Source organism: Symphalangus syndactylus, chromosome 22 (genome assembly GCF_028878055.3).
Source record: "Symphalangus syndactylus isolate Jambi chromosome 22, NHGRI_mSymSyn1-v2.1_pri, whole genome shotgun sequence".
Classification (NCBI taxonomy): Eukaryota; Metazoa; Chordata; class Mammalia; order Primates; family Hylobatidae; genus Symphalangus; species Symphalangus syndactylus.
The window spans coordinates 65,127,278-65,146,351 of NC_072444.2; the positions used below are offsets into that span (position 1 = coordinate 65,127,278).

Here is a 19,074-nt window from a genome sequence, read left to right on the forward strand (position 1 = left end):
ACAAAAAATGTAGGTTATTTTCTCAATGATATGGCAGTAAGGAAATGTAGGGATCTGGGGCACAACCTATAACCTATATATCATACAGCATATGAATGTGTGCAGTTGAGTATGCCATATGTTGTTCCTACGCCTTCAGAGTAAGGCAAGCAATGTGAAAGGAAAGAATATACAGAAAATTCAAGATACACTTTTGTAGTCATGGTTTTATTGGCCACTTTCTCTGTATTCTCCACGTATCCCTATACTTGACCCGGCATCTAGTCTGAGATGGTAGACACTCAGTAAACACTTGCCCTGTGTTCGTGTTTGTCATGCCCAGATTGAGATTATACTCTGTCTGACAATGATCTGGATTTTGCGTATTTAGACCAGGCTGCTATGTGATGAAACTTGGAAGAGTAAAGAGAATCATTTAAGGGTTCTATCCTCTGCCGCTAGCACACAGTGTATATTCTGCACAGAACCTTAACTTTCATTCTTTCATTTACAGGCACACACACACAAAAATACCTTACCTCTGTCACAGTTCTCTTCATCACTGCCATCCACACAGTCATGAATTCCATCACACAGCCATCTAATTGGAATACAGTGGGCTTTATTTTTGCACCGAAACTGATCTTCCTTACATTCAGTCACACAGTCCATCTGTTCAAATACAAATGGACACTGCAGTTTTCATTAATGATAATGATACAATCATGGGCAAAATAAACATGCAACTTGTAATACTAGAGATTTATTATACCATGGGCTTTCTTTCATTTTGTCTTAATGAATATAACTTCTACAAATAAGAATGAGCTTTAATATATGGACAGCATGAAAATTCAGGTATTTGTTGAAATGACTGCATTCAATGTACATATCTAACATGTTAAACCGTGCTAAGAATCAAGATTCTTTCTCTTTATTTTCATTACATTTGTTTGCCTAAACCTAATTCATGTAATTCAAATATTTTAATTAAACGATATATTTTACCTCATCTGAACCATCAGCACAATCATATTCTCCATTACATTTCAAAGATGCTGAAATACATCCACCACTGGCACATATATATTCACTTGATGAGCAAGTAGGAGAAGCTGAATACAATTATAAATTTGAGATTGAGATAGAGTAAAAATAACAGTTTTTTAGAAATAAAAACATAAACACATAAATATATTAATTTATAGATGGTAATAAAAATAGTTTATATTATATAACTATATTTAATGACTGGTATTACAGATTCATTTAAATTATTTAAATAATTTTAGGATTAGTTATAATATTATTGCATTATATTAAATATACTTCATGATGTAATAGCCTGTGCAGTAAGAATTTAACTCAATAGTACATAGAAGGAAAAAAAAAAACCTTGATATCCTTCATCCCTTTGATTTTGAAGTGTTACATGAGTTTTTTTTACAATTTTAAATTAAATTATTTTAAATTATTGAAGTCTCAAATTACTTCCAAAACTGTAATAATATTTAGTAACCTTTGAGTATGTTAATTCTTATATTCACTGTATAAAGCACGAAGTCGAAATCTTGGCATGGTCTCATAGACCCAATGATATCTATTTGGTTGCATTGACATAAATAAAGTATTTGAATAAGTTCTAAGAATTGCATTGTTTGGGGATTTTAAATATGAATACATGTGTAATTAACAGAGTTAACAGAATGTGCAGTATTCTTTTATGATGCCGAAATTAAGAATAACAAGCAGCTAAATGTTATTTACAAGTGTAATATTTGCAAGTTTATAATATTTATAAGTGATTAGTCACAAGATGTAAATACTACCCAGTCTAATTAATTGACAGAAATTATGATAGCTGCCTTTTTCTATGAGCTTGAGTTGGCTAGGCTTGCATTCAAACGTCTGGGCTTCTGGCCTTACATTAGACCACTATGTAGTCTATCATACTTAATGACTTTGTGGTCTGAATTCCTTAGTTCAGGGATACTAAAAAGCTTTTTCCTTGAGTTTCAATTCCTTTTAATTGGCAGTGTTTGTCTAGGGATCTGTATTCATAAGGAGTCTAATAACATGTCTGTATTCAGTAAGAAAGGAATATGTGATCAATTAATAATATGGCCCATGGACATGGTACTGGGGCATAGTAATGTGTGAGCCTTGTACTTGTGACTCTGACCTAGTTTCTCAAGGTAATGTTTTTGTGGTCATACCTACATTATAGTACAGTTTTCCACCAGTAATATTTTTCTGTAAGATAATGTAATTAAAATATATAATTAAAAAATAAAGTGCTTTAATGAGTATATTTATAGAGCCACCTAGCGCATAAATTGAGTAGTGTATCTTTTCTCTGGCTTTGCTTTCTAACTCTACCTAAATTTTGGCCCAAGATGTAAATACAAACAATACAATTATGCTTCTTCTTAGCTAGCATCACATTGAAATGAGTACATTCTATTTCATAATCACCATTTCCATAACTAAAACCTGTCTTTTACTGTACTTATAATTTCAACAGATTTTACTTTGCTGTCTTGGGGAAACAATTCCAAATGGTATAATAAGATATAGAAACCAGAAAATCAAATTTGGGGAACTTATGCTTGGATTCCATTCGTAAGTAATGATCTGATTTTCTAAAACACTTTCAAGACATATGAAGCACACACTAATTAATTTATCCACAGATTTGCAGACCATTTCTTAAAAACGGTAAACATATGACATATTTGCCACTGTTTTCTGCATATTGCTGCTTAAATTTAAATTCTATCAAGGTAAAATGTTAACTAAATGAAATATCACTTCAATCCCTTTACCTGGATCACAGCTTTTCTCATCTTCCCCATATTTACAGTCTTCATGGCCATCACATTTCCATTTTGCTGGTATACACTGACCATTGGAACACTGGAACTGATCTTTGGAACAACTTGTTTCACAATTTCTCTATGAAAAACGAGACATAATTAAAATAAAAATTTTAGAAACACTTCTACACACTCAAAATATAAGAAAACTTATGTACAGAAAACCTGGAACTGATCTTGGAACAACTTGTTTCACAACTTCTCTGTCAAAAACAACATAGATGTAATTAAAATTGCATTTTTTGAAAAATGTTTACAAACCGAAAGACTAGACAACTTATGCATAGAAACCCAGAAGTGTAGGAACCATGTCTGCTATATAAAAGTGGCTCAGATACTAATATTTTAAGGCCAGGACTATATAACAGAATTATAACAATTTTCCACTTTCATTTGTCCCTGTGAGTCATAATAAAACAAAAAATGGAAAAAAAAAACCACAAATTTTATGGCTTCATCATACTAATTAAGTTACTCTGAGAGTATCATTATTCGGTAGATAGTTATGGAGTAATGGAATTTTAATAATTTTAGGTAACAATGAAGATTATGAGATAATAAAAGAGTTAAAGAATTATTTCTACCTGGCACAATAGCCCCACTCAAGAGGCTGAGGCAGGAGGACTGCTTGAGTCCAGGACTTTGAGGCTGTGGTGCGTTATGACAGGCACACATGAATACCACTGCACTCCAGTCTAGGCAACATAGCAACATCTTGTCTCTAAAGAATTTTTTTCAAAAATTATTTCTAAGCAACTACATCCAGTTTATTGGCTATAGGGAGAAGGCAGCTAAGGATATGGAATGTGAAACAGACAAAAATCCTAGGACAAATCTGTTTTGCATTGGCAAAGCTTCCCCTGGTGTTCTTTCTCCTGTCTGCATCTCTTTTCCTTTGCACCCATCCTTTTATAGTTTAGTTGTTGTAACTCTCCTTCTCCTCTTTTCTGACATTGTTCCCTAAAGAACTGTGAAATGAACTGTCAAAATTTTCATTGCTGCTAGTCCATATACAGATTTTATGTGGAAGTCAAACAAGATGGCAAATTTACCTTTGAGGATCTGTATATGAGATAAATGAAATGGAGTCACTGGTAATCACCTTCCCTGGGTCTGAACACTCTGGTTGAAATGGAATACTCCAATGAAGTGTCTCACTGGGATGATGTTTTCTGTTGTTAGGGAATTTCCATTTTTACCCAAATATACTTGTCTGCTTCTTCCACGAAAAGTGTAACAATCTCATGGTTTGCGGAACTCGCAGCAAGCAAAGCACATTGAACTACTACTTGCTGCTTCTTCCCAGTTTCATCCCCATGTAAGGAAGGAGAGTTCACTTTCTAAATTTCTGAAATTTTCTCTTTGTGATAACAGTTTAAGTAGAAATGGAACTACTTAAGAAAAGGCTTTTTATGTGTAATGATAATCTGAAATGTGGGATATCTGGAGTAAGCTACATAATAGCAAATGATGTGAAAGACATTAGAGAATGTCATAAGAAAGACATGTCATATGTTTTATTCACCACTGTATTCTCCATACTGTTAGTGCCAGGGACACAGTAAACATCCAGTACAAACTGCTGAGTGAATTAATAAATTAATAAACTAGCAAATATAGAAAACAAATGTAAATTAACATCTCATATAACTTTATCCCAGCTGTACTGGGATAAAGATCATGGCTGTCTGTGAACCAAGTATCTAATACTGTCAACATGATTATAATAACTATCCAGTAAACATTTTTAGGAGCAATGAATGATTATCTCTGCAAGTGAGCTCATTTAAGTAAAACAGCTCAATGACCAATGGTACTGTTGTGTCATTTAGTTATATAAAATACTGTTTGGTAAAGTAAGGACTCAAAAGAGATTTATACCTTGAATTAAAGTTTCTTTAATGTATAACTATTTCTCATTCTTCAGTTTTTTTAAATGTCATTTACTACTTGAAGGAAACAGGTCAGTTATACTATAGAATAGCTCACATTCTGAATTTGACTAATTGCATCCTAAGAATGTTGATACCTTTGCAACCTCCAAAGTGATTAATGAACTTTTGCTTTTTAAGGTATTGTTGTGAACTCATTGATTTTTATATAGTGTATGTGTGTGTGTGTTTTAATCCCTTACCGTCATTTTTCTTTCTAATGCTCAAATTGTCCCTTTTGTCAGTGGAAGTTCCTTTAAGTTTGTTCTTGTGCACTTTGTACACTCTCTTAATAACCTCAGATGTTAGCAGCTCATCTTGTCCATTTATTTTCTCAGACCTAAAATTAGGCATCTCTCAAAGGAGTCTTGTTTCCTTTAATTGGAAAATGGTATTTAGAGACCACTTGGTGAATTTCAGGATAGTCATTACGATTGGTTTATAATTGGTTCTAGGACTTTTCACTGGCAGATGTAGAAATCATATATTTTCAGAAAGAGAAAGATTAATCAAGATCTTATACTGATACTTTTGGATTTAATAAGAGAGGATTTTTACTTAACTTTTTGTTTCTACATTTCTATCTCCTTTCTTTTACTTTTAAATTTTGAGTTCTAATGACATTGACATAAATAAGCATTTGAACTACCCTACATGTTTCAAATTAGCAGAACCAATATTATTATTAACAATAAGTCTATGGGTGCAGTTTAAGATTTTTATGTTCTTACAACGTATTATGCTAAATGTAGAGGAAAAATATTATAATTTAAAATCACTTTAAGTAATCATGCTCTGTGTGTGCCACAGAGATAAATACTTGCTATACAATTAGATTGAACCATGTTTTCAAACTTCTTCTTTGTTATTTTGTTATTAACAAGCTAATCATATTATCAGTTCCATTCATACAGAAACTTATCTTCACAATTCTCCCAATTTTCGTTCTTAATGTGAGAGTATTCTGTGTGTAATTCTGCTTTCTAGCCACTTGTTCAGTTTTTTTTTTGTCTAGACTGTAAAAAAAAGAAATCAACTACCAATTGTGTTAGCTACTTCATTACATATAGACTGCACTAAACATCTATAAATGTAGAGAAAAATGACTTTACTACAATTAATTTCATTTCTTCTGAGCCTTATCATGAAAATGTCTGGATATATGGAGATATATTTAGCCATCAAATCACTATGTCCACCAACTTACGGGATGAGAGACATGGTAATAAGGATATCTACTTTCACATGAATAAGATTTTAAAGAAGTAGTAGTATTTGATTTTGCATATGCACTTTGCATATCTTGTGAATATGATTCAAGATAAATATATAAGCCTTAAGCAATACATCCCCACCTCTTGATGTTTTACATATTACCCAGATTGGTTCAACATATTAAATAAAACCAAAGCCAAGATATTTTCATCGGTGAGTTTAATTAAAATGTTTTTCTGCTTTAGAAAAGTTTAATGTAATTTTCAAATGTATGAATGCTAGGTAAATAGGTGGCTGGTAAATGAGAGTAAAAAATGTAACTCTCCTTTGTGTTTAAAAAAAAAAAAAAAAATGGTTCGACTTTTATTTTGTGAAGAGCTCCATGACTAGAAGCAGTGTATTTTTCAACTTTTTCTCTTGAGTGACCTTTGCATCCTTGAGACTTAGGTTTTGCTAGCCCTCAGGCGAGAAATTACACGTGTTTGTTTCCAAAATCTAGGTTGTTGAATGTGGTTATTGTGACTTTTCCAAAATGGTGAGAGAAGGGAGAGTTGTCCAGTCCCACAGGGAATGCCTCAGGGCTGGAAGAGACCTAGTTTGCATGAATTCTGTAAACACCAGAGATCTGTAGTGTCTCCCACAGACGCATGAAATCAGTGGATGCCTAGGGAATTGGGAACTGAAACACAGAAACCTCCAGAGCTGCAGCGAAAATCCTCTGGCCAAGTCTATGGTCAGCGGGAGGGCATTCATGAGAGGTGAGTACACATGCTTCTCAACCAGAGCAGCAGAGCTTTAGGGAATCATTGCAATACAGGAGGCATGGTGTACACTGAGGAACAGGATCTTGTTGTTGTTGTTGTTGAGGTGGAGTCTCGCTCTGTCGCCATGCTGGAGTGCAGTGGCACGATCTCAGCTCACTGCAATCTCTGGCTCCCAGGTTCAAGCGATTCCCCTCCCTCAGCCTCCCAAGTAGCTGGGACTAAAGGCGTGCACCATCATGCCTGGCTAACTTTTTTGTATTTTAGAAGAGACAAGGTTTCACCATGTTGGCCAGGATGGTCTCGTCCTCCTGACCTCGTGATCCACCTGCCTTGGCCTCCCAAAGTGCTGGGATTACAGGCGTAAGCCACCACGCCCGGCTAGAGCTCTTTTTTCCTTCACTTCTGTCTGGACTTGATTGCACAAACCTTGTGTTTCTGATATTATCCATGTGAAATCACTGATACTGGGATATGAGAGCTTGGGGTCCTTTTAGATTTGATTGAGAAAAATATATATAATCGTGTTATTATTTTTAAAGCATCATGGAGTAATTAATATCTGAAACCTAAGGACATAAATTCATAAATAACAAATTGTATGAAGTATTATAAATGTTAGCACAAACTAAGTTTATAGAATTATCCAGAGGATTTGTAAACTTTTTCACTTAAAGCTGTGTGTACATAGGACTTATTATAAATGGATTGTGATTCATCACCGAAGCAAAGCTCAACCTGTGGTTTCATGAAAAGTGATGACCCACATCGATGTCTGTAAGATTATATCTATTGAAGAAAGAGACTGGGGAGAAGAAACTGTTTAAAATGCATAAAAATATTAGTCCTGACTATAAAGACTGCAGCAAATTTATGAACTAATTCACAGATGGCAGGGGCATCAGCTATAGGGAATAGGGTTTCCAAACATCCTATTCCCACAACCCAGCTATTCACCAGTTGAGGTAAAACAGACTGTAAAATTAACTGTCAATAGCAGCACAAGAGCTATTCCCTGTGCTGGGGATGTGGAGCACAGTACATGGATATAATACTTATCTCAATGTGTCAGGAGGAAAGTATTTCTGAGCTGTCCTTGCCACACTTACTGGACTGAATAATAATAATTACAAATGTGGTTCTGAAGAGCTGCTTTCTTTTTGATTTTACAAAGATGCCTACCTCATCAGAGCCATCTGCACAGTCAAAATCTCCGTCACACCAAAACCTTGAAGAAACACAGTCCCCACTGGCACAGAGGAAATCTTTCAATGTACATGTCTGTGGCTCTGGGGATAGAAAAACAGCACAGGGTTATTCCGTTACATGTAAGTGCATTGTAAAATTTATATGACATATGACATGAGGTAGCATTAAAGAAAAAAAAAGTGGTTAGTCAAACAGAACCAATATATTGTCTAGGAAAAATCTCATGAAGTATCTATGGTACATAATATAATAATTTTTCAAATTTATTTTTAAAGTCATGAATAAAGACAGAGGCTGCAGTGAGCTGTAAATGGCATTACAAAAACAAGTTGGAACATAGGACAAAAGATAAATGGTCTACTGTTTAATAAAAATAAGCCTGAAAATGTACCTATTGTCATACTATAACAATGATCTTTTTTAGTTGTTGGAGTTCTATGTCATTTTATGTATTTAAGTAAGTATGACATTTTGTGACTCTGTACGCATGGGGCTGTTTATTATTAACTGGGCAGTGAGTCTAACCTTTGTATTTGACTTTTTATTATGTATTCTAAAAACACTCTAATTATTCAATTTTGTCCCCAGAAAATCTGGAGTTCCTGGAACAAGAAGAGTATATAGGGATAATATTACACAAAGCGGGTTTGTAAGATTCGTCTTTAAAACCTGCACACTTGTTTATGCCATTGTTTATTGTGCCCTATATCACTTGCCTGTCAATTTAGATAATTTAGCAGTTATTTGATTTAATTATGCTGTCCCATATTCCACATAGGGCATAAGCCACGTAGTAATGACTTACTACGTGGCTTAATTCCTATTGGAATATGTTTCATCTGTAAAATGAAGTAGGATTTCAGAAATTCGTTCATACAAGTAATCAATATGACTGCTGGATATCATCTCTTGTCTTGTTTTTGTTCTCTAAACAGGACTGATATCTTACATGATGAAAGACCTCTTCGTGTTTTCTCTGTTCATTCCTTGTATTTGCAGCTGTATCACACATAATAATATTCTTACTGGGTCAAGAAGCAATAACTAACAGACATTAAGGAATATCCATATGATGCCTGATTTTCTGCACAAAGATTGTGAGTAAATCAGTCTGCCTTTGGATTTTGCTCTACACAATCCCTTGGTTTCTACATATAGAGTAACATCTTGATGGTTTGGTATCATGAGGGCTCCTACATTTCTATATAAAGAAACCCTTTCAGGGCAAGGCACGGTGGCTCACGCCTGTAATCTCAGCACTTGGGAGGCCGAGGCGGGCAGATCAGTTGAGGTCAGGAGTTCAAGGCCAGCCTGGTCAACATGGCAAAAACCCGTCTCTACTAAAAATACAAAAATTAGCCTGCCTTGGTGGCAGGTGCCTGTAATCCCAGCTACTTGGGAGGCTGAGGTGGGATAATTACTCGAATCTGGGAGACAGAGGCTGCAGTGAGCTGAGATCATGCCACTGCATTCCAGCCTGGGCGATAAAGCAAGACTGTGCTTCGAAAAAAAAAAAAAAGAAAAAAAGAAACCCTTCAGAACATTGGATGGGAAGAACTATAGAAAAAGTAATGTGTGTCAGCAAGCATTTCGTTCTACTCTGCTACTTAGTTTAGTTTAAAACAAGACCTTCATGGTATAAGACAAGGTGCCATTTGATAGAATGGGAAAATGCCCTTAAGCGGATAATCTTCTCATGTTCCTACACTCCTTTGTTTAGTAAATGTGACAATAGAAATTTCTCTTTTTGTTTATATAAGGTATTCACATAGATTATGCTTTAATCTTAAAAATAACAATACTAATATTTATTATAACAATAATAATAATTACTATCTACTGATTGCTTATTTGTTGTCAGGTACTAGGTAAAGTTAATGCAAAGTACTTGAATTAACTCACCAGTGAATTTTTATAACAACTGTCTAAGGAACATGCTATACTTGCACCCTGTTTTAGATGCATAAATTGAGGCACAGAGATGATAAGTAACGTACTTCAAATCACCGAGTGTACAGAAGAGCTATTAATTGAACTTGAATCAAGACAACTTGATACCAGGGCCTGTACTTTCTCCTAGTAGGCTGTATCATTGCTTCCCAAACAATTGAGGAAAAAATAAGCGTCCACATATTACAGAGATTAACATTAAAGCCCTGGGAAGCCAAGTTACTTATCTAAGGTACATGGCTAGCAATATCTGTTTTATTAATAATAACAAGAGAAAACTCATTTGCTCTTATCATCATTCCATACTGAAGCCATTTCGCCCTCCTGGTTGCAGACACATGCAGTTTTATTCTTAGAGGAAAGAAATTATAGTGAAATATGTTCGATTTATTTAACAATGGAAAATAACAGTCAAAAATTTTTTCATGAAAAGAATAAAGAGTAAATTTAAAACATATCATACTTACATGTTTAAAAACAGCAGAAGAAACATGTAATTTCATAGAATTGAGATTTGTAGAATGGGACTAATTCTTCCTCTAATGTTCTAATTTGCCTTTATCCTATTTAAAAGTAAGTGTGCTCATCATGTGCTAAATAGCAAAGGCTTCACAGGCCTTGACAAACTTTGCTATACAAAGGGTTGAAAGTTGTTGATGTAGGTTAAAAAAAGTTATCAAGCCACTAGTTGAAAGCATTTGCCCAAGAGTTCCACAGAATGCTCATTTTATAGAGACTTTGTCCTAACATTATTAATTATTCTGCTTCAAAATGGCAGTAGAGAGGCTGAGAGATGAGCTGGGAAAAGCTTTCCCAGGGAAAGTGGAAATTCTGCGTGTTTCTATCATGTTTTTTAAAATGCCTGCAAATCTACTTCTGAATAATAATCATGAATTATTTATACATATACAAATACCATCAAGGAATAGGGTACCGAGTCTATTTCTAACCATCACTCATATACCTCAGAATCTTTTGCCACTAGATAGCTCAAAAATAAGCTCTCTCTTGAGGAAAATGTAATTTAGTTAACATGGAAAGCCCTAAGGAATTTTTCCTTATTGCCTATCTTACCTTTGGATCTTATTTGGATAAAGTAAAAGACCAGTTTTCAGTCTTTATCATGAAACTACTTTTCTTGCGAAAGAGAACAATAACAACAACATGACTGCAGTGAAAGCTAACCCATCTGAAAAAAAAAATTGAGTGTGACATTTTCCCCTATATTTCCATAATGCTATTTTCATGCTAATTTTCTCGGATATTGCCTATATCCCTGGACCAAGAGTAGATGGGGAACTCTACATGGGAACAATTAACCAGGTTTTCCATAAACCTCATCTAGACAAGCCAGATTGGCAACCAAGAAGCTTTTTCAGTTTATGCTTTCCGTGTTTCAGAAGGCTAATGGGGATTCTTCAATAAGAATAAAATATAAAGGGCTGAGTGTGGTGGCTCACGCCTGTAATCCCAACATTTTGGGAGGTTGAGGTGGGCAGATAACCTGAGGTCAGGAGTTCGAGACCAGTCTGGCCAACATGGTGAAACCCCCTCTTCACGAAAAATACAAAAATTAGCTGGGCACCGTCGTGCGCACCCGTAATCCCAGCTACTTGGGGGGCTGAGGCAGGAGAATCACTTGCACCCAGGAGATGGAGGTTGCAGTGAGTCAAAATTGTGCCACTACACTCCAGCCTGGGCAACAAAGTGAGGCTCCCTCTCAAAAATAAAAAGAAAGAAAGAAAGAACAAAATACAGGGGCATCATTTCTTTCAGTACTGATGGAGGCAAAAACATACAACCACAGAACTGAAAAGAGCTTTGGAAGTCAACTTACACAAAACTGAAGAAAATTATGTTCAGGAAATAAAAGTGGCTTTCAAAACCATAGAGTTAATGGCAGAGCAGAAAGACTTTTGGACTTCAGTTTCTCTAAGATCTTAAAAACTCTTAGTGATAAGTTCAAAAGTTATATGAATGTCGATGTTAGCATTTGACAAGAATTTTTAGAATACAATTAGTATAACTTATACTCTATACAAATAATCTGATAGAAATTCAGTGTGAAAGTACTAGAAATTCAAATAAGGCAGAAGCAGCTTGTCTATGTAAACCTAAATTTTTAATTACTTGTTATTTTAAAATCCACTGGATTTTTAGTTACTTCTTAATAATATAAGTCTATAAAGTAATTTATTTTGTAAGTCAGTAACTTAGATGGCATATATGACATATTTTATTTTTTGTTGATAAAGATATTATAGATGTTGAGATTTCTCAATTATTTCCAAACCTCTGATCCAGATTACAAAATAACTCCAGTGACAATGAGATTTGCTTTTTTCGAAGAGCAGAAATAATTGTTGAAGCAAAGTGTCCCTGTTGAACACTTAACGAGGGAAATGATAAGCAGAGGATGATAAAATGACAATGAACTAATTATCCTATGTATATATAAAAATATAGAAAGCATATTAAATTTAAAACGTAATTGGCAGTTAATTGCCCCACTACTATTTGAACTCTTCCCGTATCTATCACTGGACTATCTCCAACACATTAAAAAGTAAATGCATGAAATCAGATTCATAAACAAAGAAGTCCGAAAGTGACTTTAAATTATGTTGCTGTTATTTTTCAACTACAGTTATATGTTACATAATAACGTTTCCAACAACATACAGTGGTGGTGCCATAAATTATAATATTTTTACTGTACTTTTAAAATGTTGATAAGCAAATACATACCATGGTGTTACAATTCCCTGTAGTATTCAGTACAGTAACATGCTGTATAGGTTTTTAGCCTACGAACAATTAGCTGAACCATATAGTTTAGGTGTGTAGTAGTCTGTACCATCTATGTTTGTGTAAGTACACTTGATGTTGTTCACACAATGACAAAATTGCCTAGCGACAAATTTCTCAAAATGTATCCCCACTGTTAAGCAACACATGATGATATAGGTTGATTTATATGTCTGTGATATGTGTCACTACTTAATAATAGCTAACAATAACTGCCAAATGTAAATCAAAGTGCATAACACTGATCAATAATATTTAGAAAATAGGACAACATATACCACAGCCCTAATATATTAGGACAGTGATGTGCGTGTGTGTGTGTGTGTGTGTGTGTCTGTGTCTACAATTATTTTCACAGATAACAACTGCAAATATCTTGATAGATTTTAGTACAGCAATAGTATTTTTTTTTTCTAAGGCTTGTTTCTATATGACTAATATTTTGGTGCTCCTCAAAGATATAATTGAATTCTTTTCTCGTTCTTTATTGACTAAATTTCTGCCTGTGTAGAACTACTGGCATTGTCAATGTTGAAACCTTCCCATTTCTTCTGGCCTATTCAAAATAGTATCTTCAAGCCCTATTCAATCATCTAGATCCCTGGATCCATCTTCTTACATGCTCTTACGTGTTCAAAACATGTTAATATACTTTGATATTTGCCTTAACATATGCTGACATTCCTCTTACATGTGTAAAATGTAAACATACTCTAATACTTGTCCCATATAGGCCTACTACTCTTCCATAATACAACTGTAAAATACTTCATTCTTGTTCACTGTCATCTCTCCTCTGCAACTTCATCAATATTGCTTGTCTTAGTTGACAAGCTCAAGAGTGAACAGAAACTAAAAGAGAACCACACATAATTGGGTATTTTATACAGGAATGCTTGATATTGCAACCACTTCCCTTGCTTTTTCTTAAAGGCAGTGTGGCTACAGTGATTTCTCACTGAGTTTCCACAGTGACAAGTGAGAGTCAGTGTTCTTTCTCCTTGCTTTCTTGTGCCAAAGGCTGACTTTTAGATGTCAGTACAATGATAGCCACTTAGAAAACCCCAGCAGACTCAGAAGCAGGCGAGCCCTTCCTTCTTCTCCTGCTTTTCTGATTATAGCAGTAGGCTAACTTCTCACATAGATGCAACCACACCATGAATAAAAGTTCTCCAAGACAAGTCTCCAGAGTTGGCCTCTCATCCACCCTCTTCTGCTTTCAACATCCTTCCGTTATAAGACATTTGCTCTCAGTTACCTCACTGATGATTAACACCAAATATATCAAGAAAAAAGCTAAGTAGATATTTGTACACTTAAGTTCTGTTTCATAAATAAGCAGAAAGTAGATGCATAATTGTGGGGTTTTTTTTTGTATTTATGCTTCTATCCCTACCAGCTCTACCCTGTCAGAATTTTATTTTAATCATTAAGTGGATCAGAGAACTTCCATATATAGTTTTTAAAAACTGGTGATTAAAGAAATCTAAAACTCTATTGACTCTCTGCAATGCTCTTTATCTTTCTAAAGACTACGACCTGTTACAAGATATGTATGTAAAGAGGGAGTTATAAAAGTTTCTATATTCAGGGTATTCTGTAATCACAATAATCCAGAGATTTCATGCTTAATATACTTCATTCCCAAAGACAGGTCTGATTAAGTTTTGAAAGTTATCCAAAACATTTGTTGGTATTTTGCAAGCCAAATAGCCAAGTGGTTTATTAAGGCTTTCACTCTACTAATTATATGCTTTAATATAACATATTCCTATGTAGATTTAGTCTTCTGCCTCTGGGGAAATGAATGCTCTTAGTCCAATGAGATGTCTGCAAGAATAGACATTATCATTATTAATCTGCATCACATCTTCTTGGAAGTACCAGATATAAATATTTAATAAATGGAATTTGATTATTATCTTATTTTAAACATGCTTGTATAGCTTTCTTTGTTTAAATGACAGTGTATAAAAGTGCCAATAAGAAATATATTCAGGCCGAGTGTGGCAGCTCACGCCTGTAATCCCCACACTTTGGAAGGCCAGGGTTTATCGCGTGGGCCCAAGAGTTAGAGATCAGCCTGGGCAACGTGGCAAGATCCCGTCTCTACAAATAATAAAGAAAACTAGCCAGGTGTGGTGGCATGCTTCCACAGTCCCAGCTGGAAGGCTGAGGTGGGAGGATCACCCGATCCTGGGAGATCAAGGCTGCAGTAAGTCATGATCATGCCACTGCTCTCCAGCCTGAGCAACACAGTGAGACCTTCTCTCAAAAAATACATATATATATTCTGAAATAAATGCTACAATCTGGAGATACTGTCACAATTTTATATAACTGCCATACTCTTCAGAAAGTAAAATTTTGGGATAATTATTATTTTTAAATTTATTATATAAAATGGAGAAGGCAGATGATAACAATAGCGTTATTCTATTTTCAGAGAAATGCATCCTGAATATATAGGGTGTTGACTACTCTAGAGAGAATAAGTGATATTTCACTGAAATATGCTCATGGGCGAATTTGTAGTGTAAGAGGATTTGAGACTGAAATGAAATGAATACCATTTGTTAAAGAATGAGATGTTTTGTAGTGACTCCACATCATTCAGCTCATTGTGTGAACTCACATTGAGGGTTTCCTTCATTGCATACTAATGGGTTGCATTAAACCTCATGATACTTCCATACCAATTGTGAGAACTGTAACAAAATAACTCTTAGGATAAGCATTTCAATAATTCTACCATTTGAGATTCAGGTAGTCTGAATATTCTTGTCCAAATGTGAATATATGTATAAAAATGTGAGCCATAAGACAGACAGGTTCAAATTTATACCTTAACAGAACTAAAAATTGCCATCCTGCTTATTGAACAGGCTGTCAAGCTCAAAACATTATTAGGCAAGAGTTACTTACTGCAGTTTTCTTCATCTGAATTATCACTGCAGTCATTTTGGCTATCACACCGCCAGTGATCTGGAATACAGTTGTTGTTTTTACACTGGAATTCATGAGGTCCACAAGTCTTTTTATCTGTAATGGAAAGAACCAGAGTTTGCATTGTAGATTTCCATGAAGACATCCCTCACAATGTCCTGACTGCCATGCCAAATCCATGGCATATAATGTTTCCTCAATTCAGTTACTAAGAAGCATCCTTAGGAAAAATTGAAGGCAAGTGCTGAAGGAAATATATATTTTTTGTCTTGTTTTATGTTGTTACTGTTCACGCTTTCACCGTGAGCTAAGCAGTAAGAAACCGATTGGACCATCCAAGCAAAGTCAACACAAATCAGTTTTTAAAAAATCAAAATTGGCCGGGCATGGTGGCTCACGCCTGTAATCCCAGCACTTCGGGAGGCTGTCCTTTCCTTTAGGACACTTCCCCTCTTATCCACTCTGTATTTCTGCAATGAAGCAACAAAATATATGGTTATTAATCAAATTTTGTGGTTGTCATCTTGTCTTTCTCCCTAAGGAGCTCTTATTCGTAACTGATCTGTGATTAGTTGTTCTTTCTAAATCCTGGCCACTGCCCACTCATAAACTCTAGGTTATAATAATGCTTCACATGTGTACAGAGTTTGAACATTAGTTATGTGCTATCTCACATGAACCTTTAAACAATTCCACTGAGTACCAGGAAAAGTATTAACTAGCCTTTCACTTTACAGGTGGTGAAATAAAAACTTTTGGAAATTTAGGAACTTAATAAATTTTCACTATTATTAAATGGCACAGCCAATATAAAAGAAGTGTGCTTCTACTCCTGATCTAGTGCTTTTTACAACAAATGTAACTTACATCTATATCAGCCAGAATCAGAATGCATGTAATAAGAATTTATTTAAAATTTAAATCATATGTATTTAAAGAGTAATATTGAACTATATATAGCTAAAACAGTGCTCCATTAAACCTTAATGTGAATACATATAAGTCATTTGGGAATTTTGCCATAATGGAAATTAGGATTCAGTAGGTCTGGGTTTCTAATGAGCTGGCGGGCAATAATATTGCCTTTTGTCTATGAAGCACACTGAATAGCAAGGTTCTAAAGTATCAAAATTATGAATTAAATAACACTAAAATGATAAAATTATAAGCCTTAATACAATACACAATTTAGAACACATTTTCCTTTCATGTACTTAGATCAACTCCTTATCAGCCATACTGGAGATGGATAGTGAAGTGCTTCCAGTCTCAGACTAGTGAAACAAATTAGCTAAAGGAGTGGGTAAGTTATTGGTGGTGGTTTTGTGCTTTACTTCGAAATGCAACTTGTAGAATTCAGACTTAAATAACATTAAGAAAGCAAAAGTGACTTAGGTATACTTATGAAAATTAAATACTGAGCATCTATTGAGGATCCAGCCTCTTTGCTAAGCATTTTCATACACAGAATCACACCCAATCCTCATAATATTTTAAAGTATTGTTATATTTATTTAAACATATGAAGAAAATAACTCTCAAAACATTTAAATAATTTCTCCAATCTTACAAATATGTTAAATGGCAAAGTAGGAATTTATATCCAGCTCCAGCAACATTTTATTAGAGAAATTCTTATGATAGATTTCAAATGCGTTTTTCTATTTTAAAAAAAAAAAGTATTGCCTGAATTTCACTTCCTCCTTTTCTTCCTGCCTGCTAATAATTATTCAGAATGTCAAGTGCAATGTTTTCTGCTTTATATTATGTCCACTTTGCCTGTGTTATATTTAACTTTAGGTTTAAAATTTGGCCTAAATTTTGCAGAATTTCTAATGTGACATTCTACACACCTCAGTCAATCAGGAAATAGATTAGGTTGAATGACCACTGAAAATATGAAGTTTTGTACTGAACAATTTGTATGTCTATTTTATTTGCCAGTTATAATAAACTCTAAAAATACTGTTCTATGTGTAAACATTAGTCTTATTTACTCCTTGCATGTGTTGCTTGTATTTTTTTTTTTTTTTTTTTTTTTTTTTCCTGGAGATGGAGTCTTGCCCTGTCCCACAGGCTGGAGTGCAGTGGCATGATCTTGGCTCACTGCAACCTCTGCTTCCTGAGTTTAAGTGATTCTCCTGTCTCAGCCTCCCGAGTAGCTGCGATTACAGGTGTGTGCCACCATACCTGGCCAATTTTTGTATTTTTTAGTAGAGACAGGGTTTTACCATGTAGGTCAGGCTGGTCGTGAACTCCTGACCTCAGGTGATCCGCCAGTCTTGGCCTCCCAACGTGCTGGGATTACAGGCGTGAGCCACCATGCCTGGCCTGCTTGTACTATTTTTAAATAATGTCTTAAAATTTTAGGATATAAGAAAATAAGAAAGATAAGACTGGACCAGAAAAACAGCCCATGTAATCCAGTTTTATAACACTGACTCCCAGCACAACAATTCTCCTTGACTGCCAAAGGTTAGTATTTGGTAATGACAATCAATTTAATAGGTTTTTTATTTTTTTTCTTAAATCCATTTTGTATTTTTTCTATATTTAAACATTTGTATCATACTTTGTGTTTAAAAATACCTGTACCTATTTCTTAACAAAAACAAATTAGAGTTCATTGCTAAAATTTCCTTTTGGGGCGTGAAGAAAGAGCAATGCAGGAAACATTAGCTGCCTTACGTAAGGTTATACACATTTTATGGTTCCAAGTTATTTAACTTTTTTGATCCATGAAATTACTTGTAAAAATTACAAATACAAACTACATAGCATTGTTCTGCATTTCAAACCTCCCTTGAGGTGCACACACACACACACAGAGACACATTTTAGAGGGGGAACTGTATGAGTAAGGCCTAAAACATCAGTTCTCAAATGGGTTACACATTAAAATCACTTGGGGAACTTTAAAATATCTCTTTGCCCAAACCATATCCCATATCAAATCAATAAAATCAGACTCTCTGGGGTGGGATCCAGATATCAGTATTCATTAAAGCTAGTCTATGATTCCAAAGAGAAACCAAAATTAAAAATCACTGGCTCAAAAAACTGATATAAAACAGAACATATATATTTCCACGTTATATTACCTCCAGAGTAATTAATATAAAATACTCACAATATGTAATGTTTTACATTAATTTATATTGTTAAATAGCATTCAAATATCTCATTATTCCCTTTTTCAAGTATTATAAGTGTGGAGAAAACAAATATAGTATGTAGAAACTTGCTTTCATTTTAAACATATTATCACATAATACATGTGGTATTGGTAATAAATTTGATCTTCCCAGAAAGGTAAGATGAGAGACCTTTAAACAGGAGAGTTATATGTAGTGTATAATGTAATATTATTGGTGTTTGTATATGGATGGGACATTTCTG

General features: G+C 34.5%; 1 protein-coding gene across 2 annotated transcripts in view; it reads right to left on the minus strand.

Moving 5' to 3' along the window:
• The window catches only part of LRP1B (LDL receptor related protein 1B), a 1,943,477-nt gene that overhangs the window by 145,765 nt on the left and 1,778,638 nt on the right, over positions 1-19,074 (minus strand). For both annotated transcript variants that reach the window (XM_055261032.2, XM_063631317.1), the window contains exons 67-71: positions 15,655-15,771; positions 7,945-8,051; positions 2,805-2,934; positions 988-1,094; positions 519-651 (exon numbers count right to left, since the gene is read on the minus strand). In XM_055261032.2, coding sequence (XP_055117007.1) covers positions 519-651; positions 988-1,094; positions 2,805-2,934; positions 7,945-8,051; positions 15,655-15,771 — 594 coding nt within the window. The remainder of the gene's footprint in view (positions 1-518; positions 652-987; positions 1,095-2,804; positions 2,935-7,944; positions 8,052-15,654; positions 15,772-19,074) is intronic.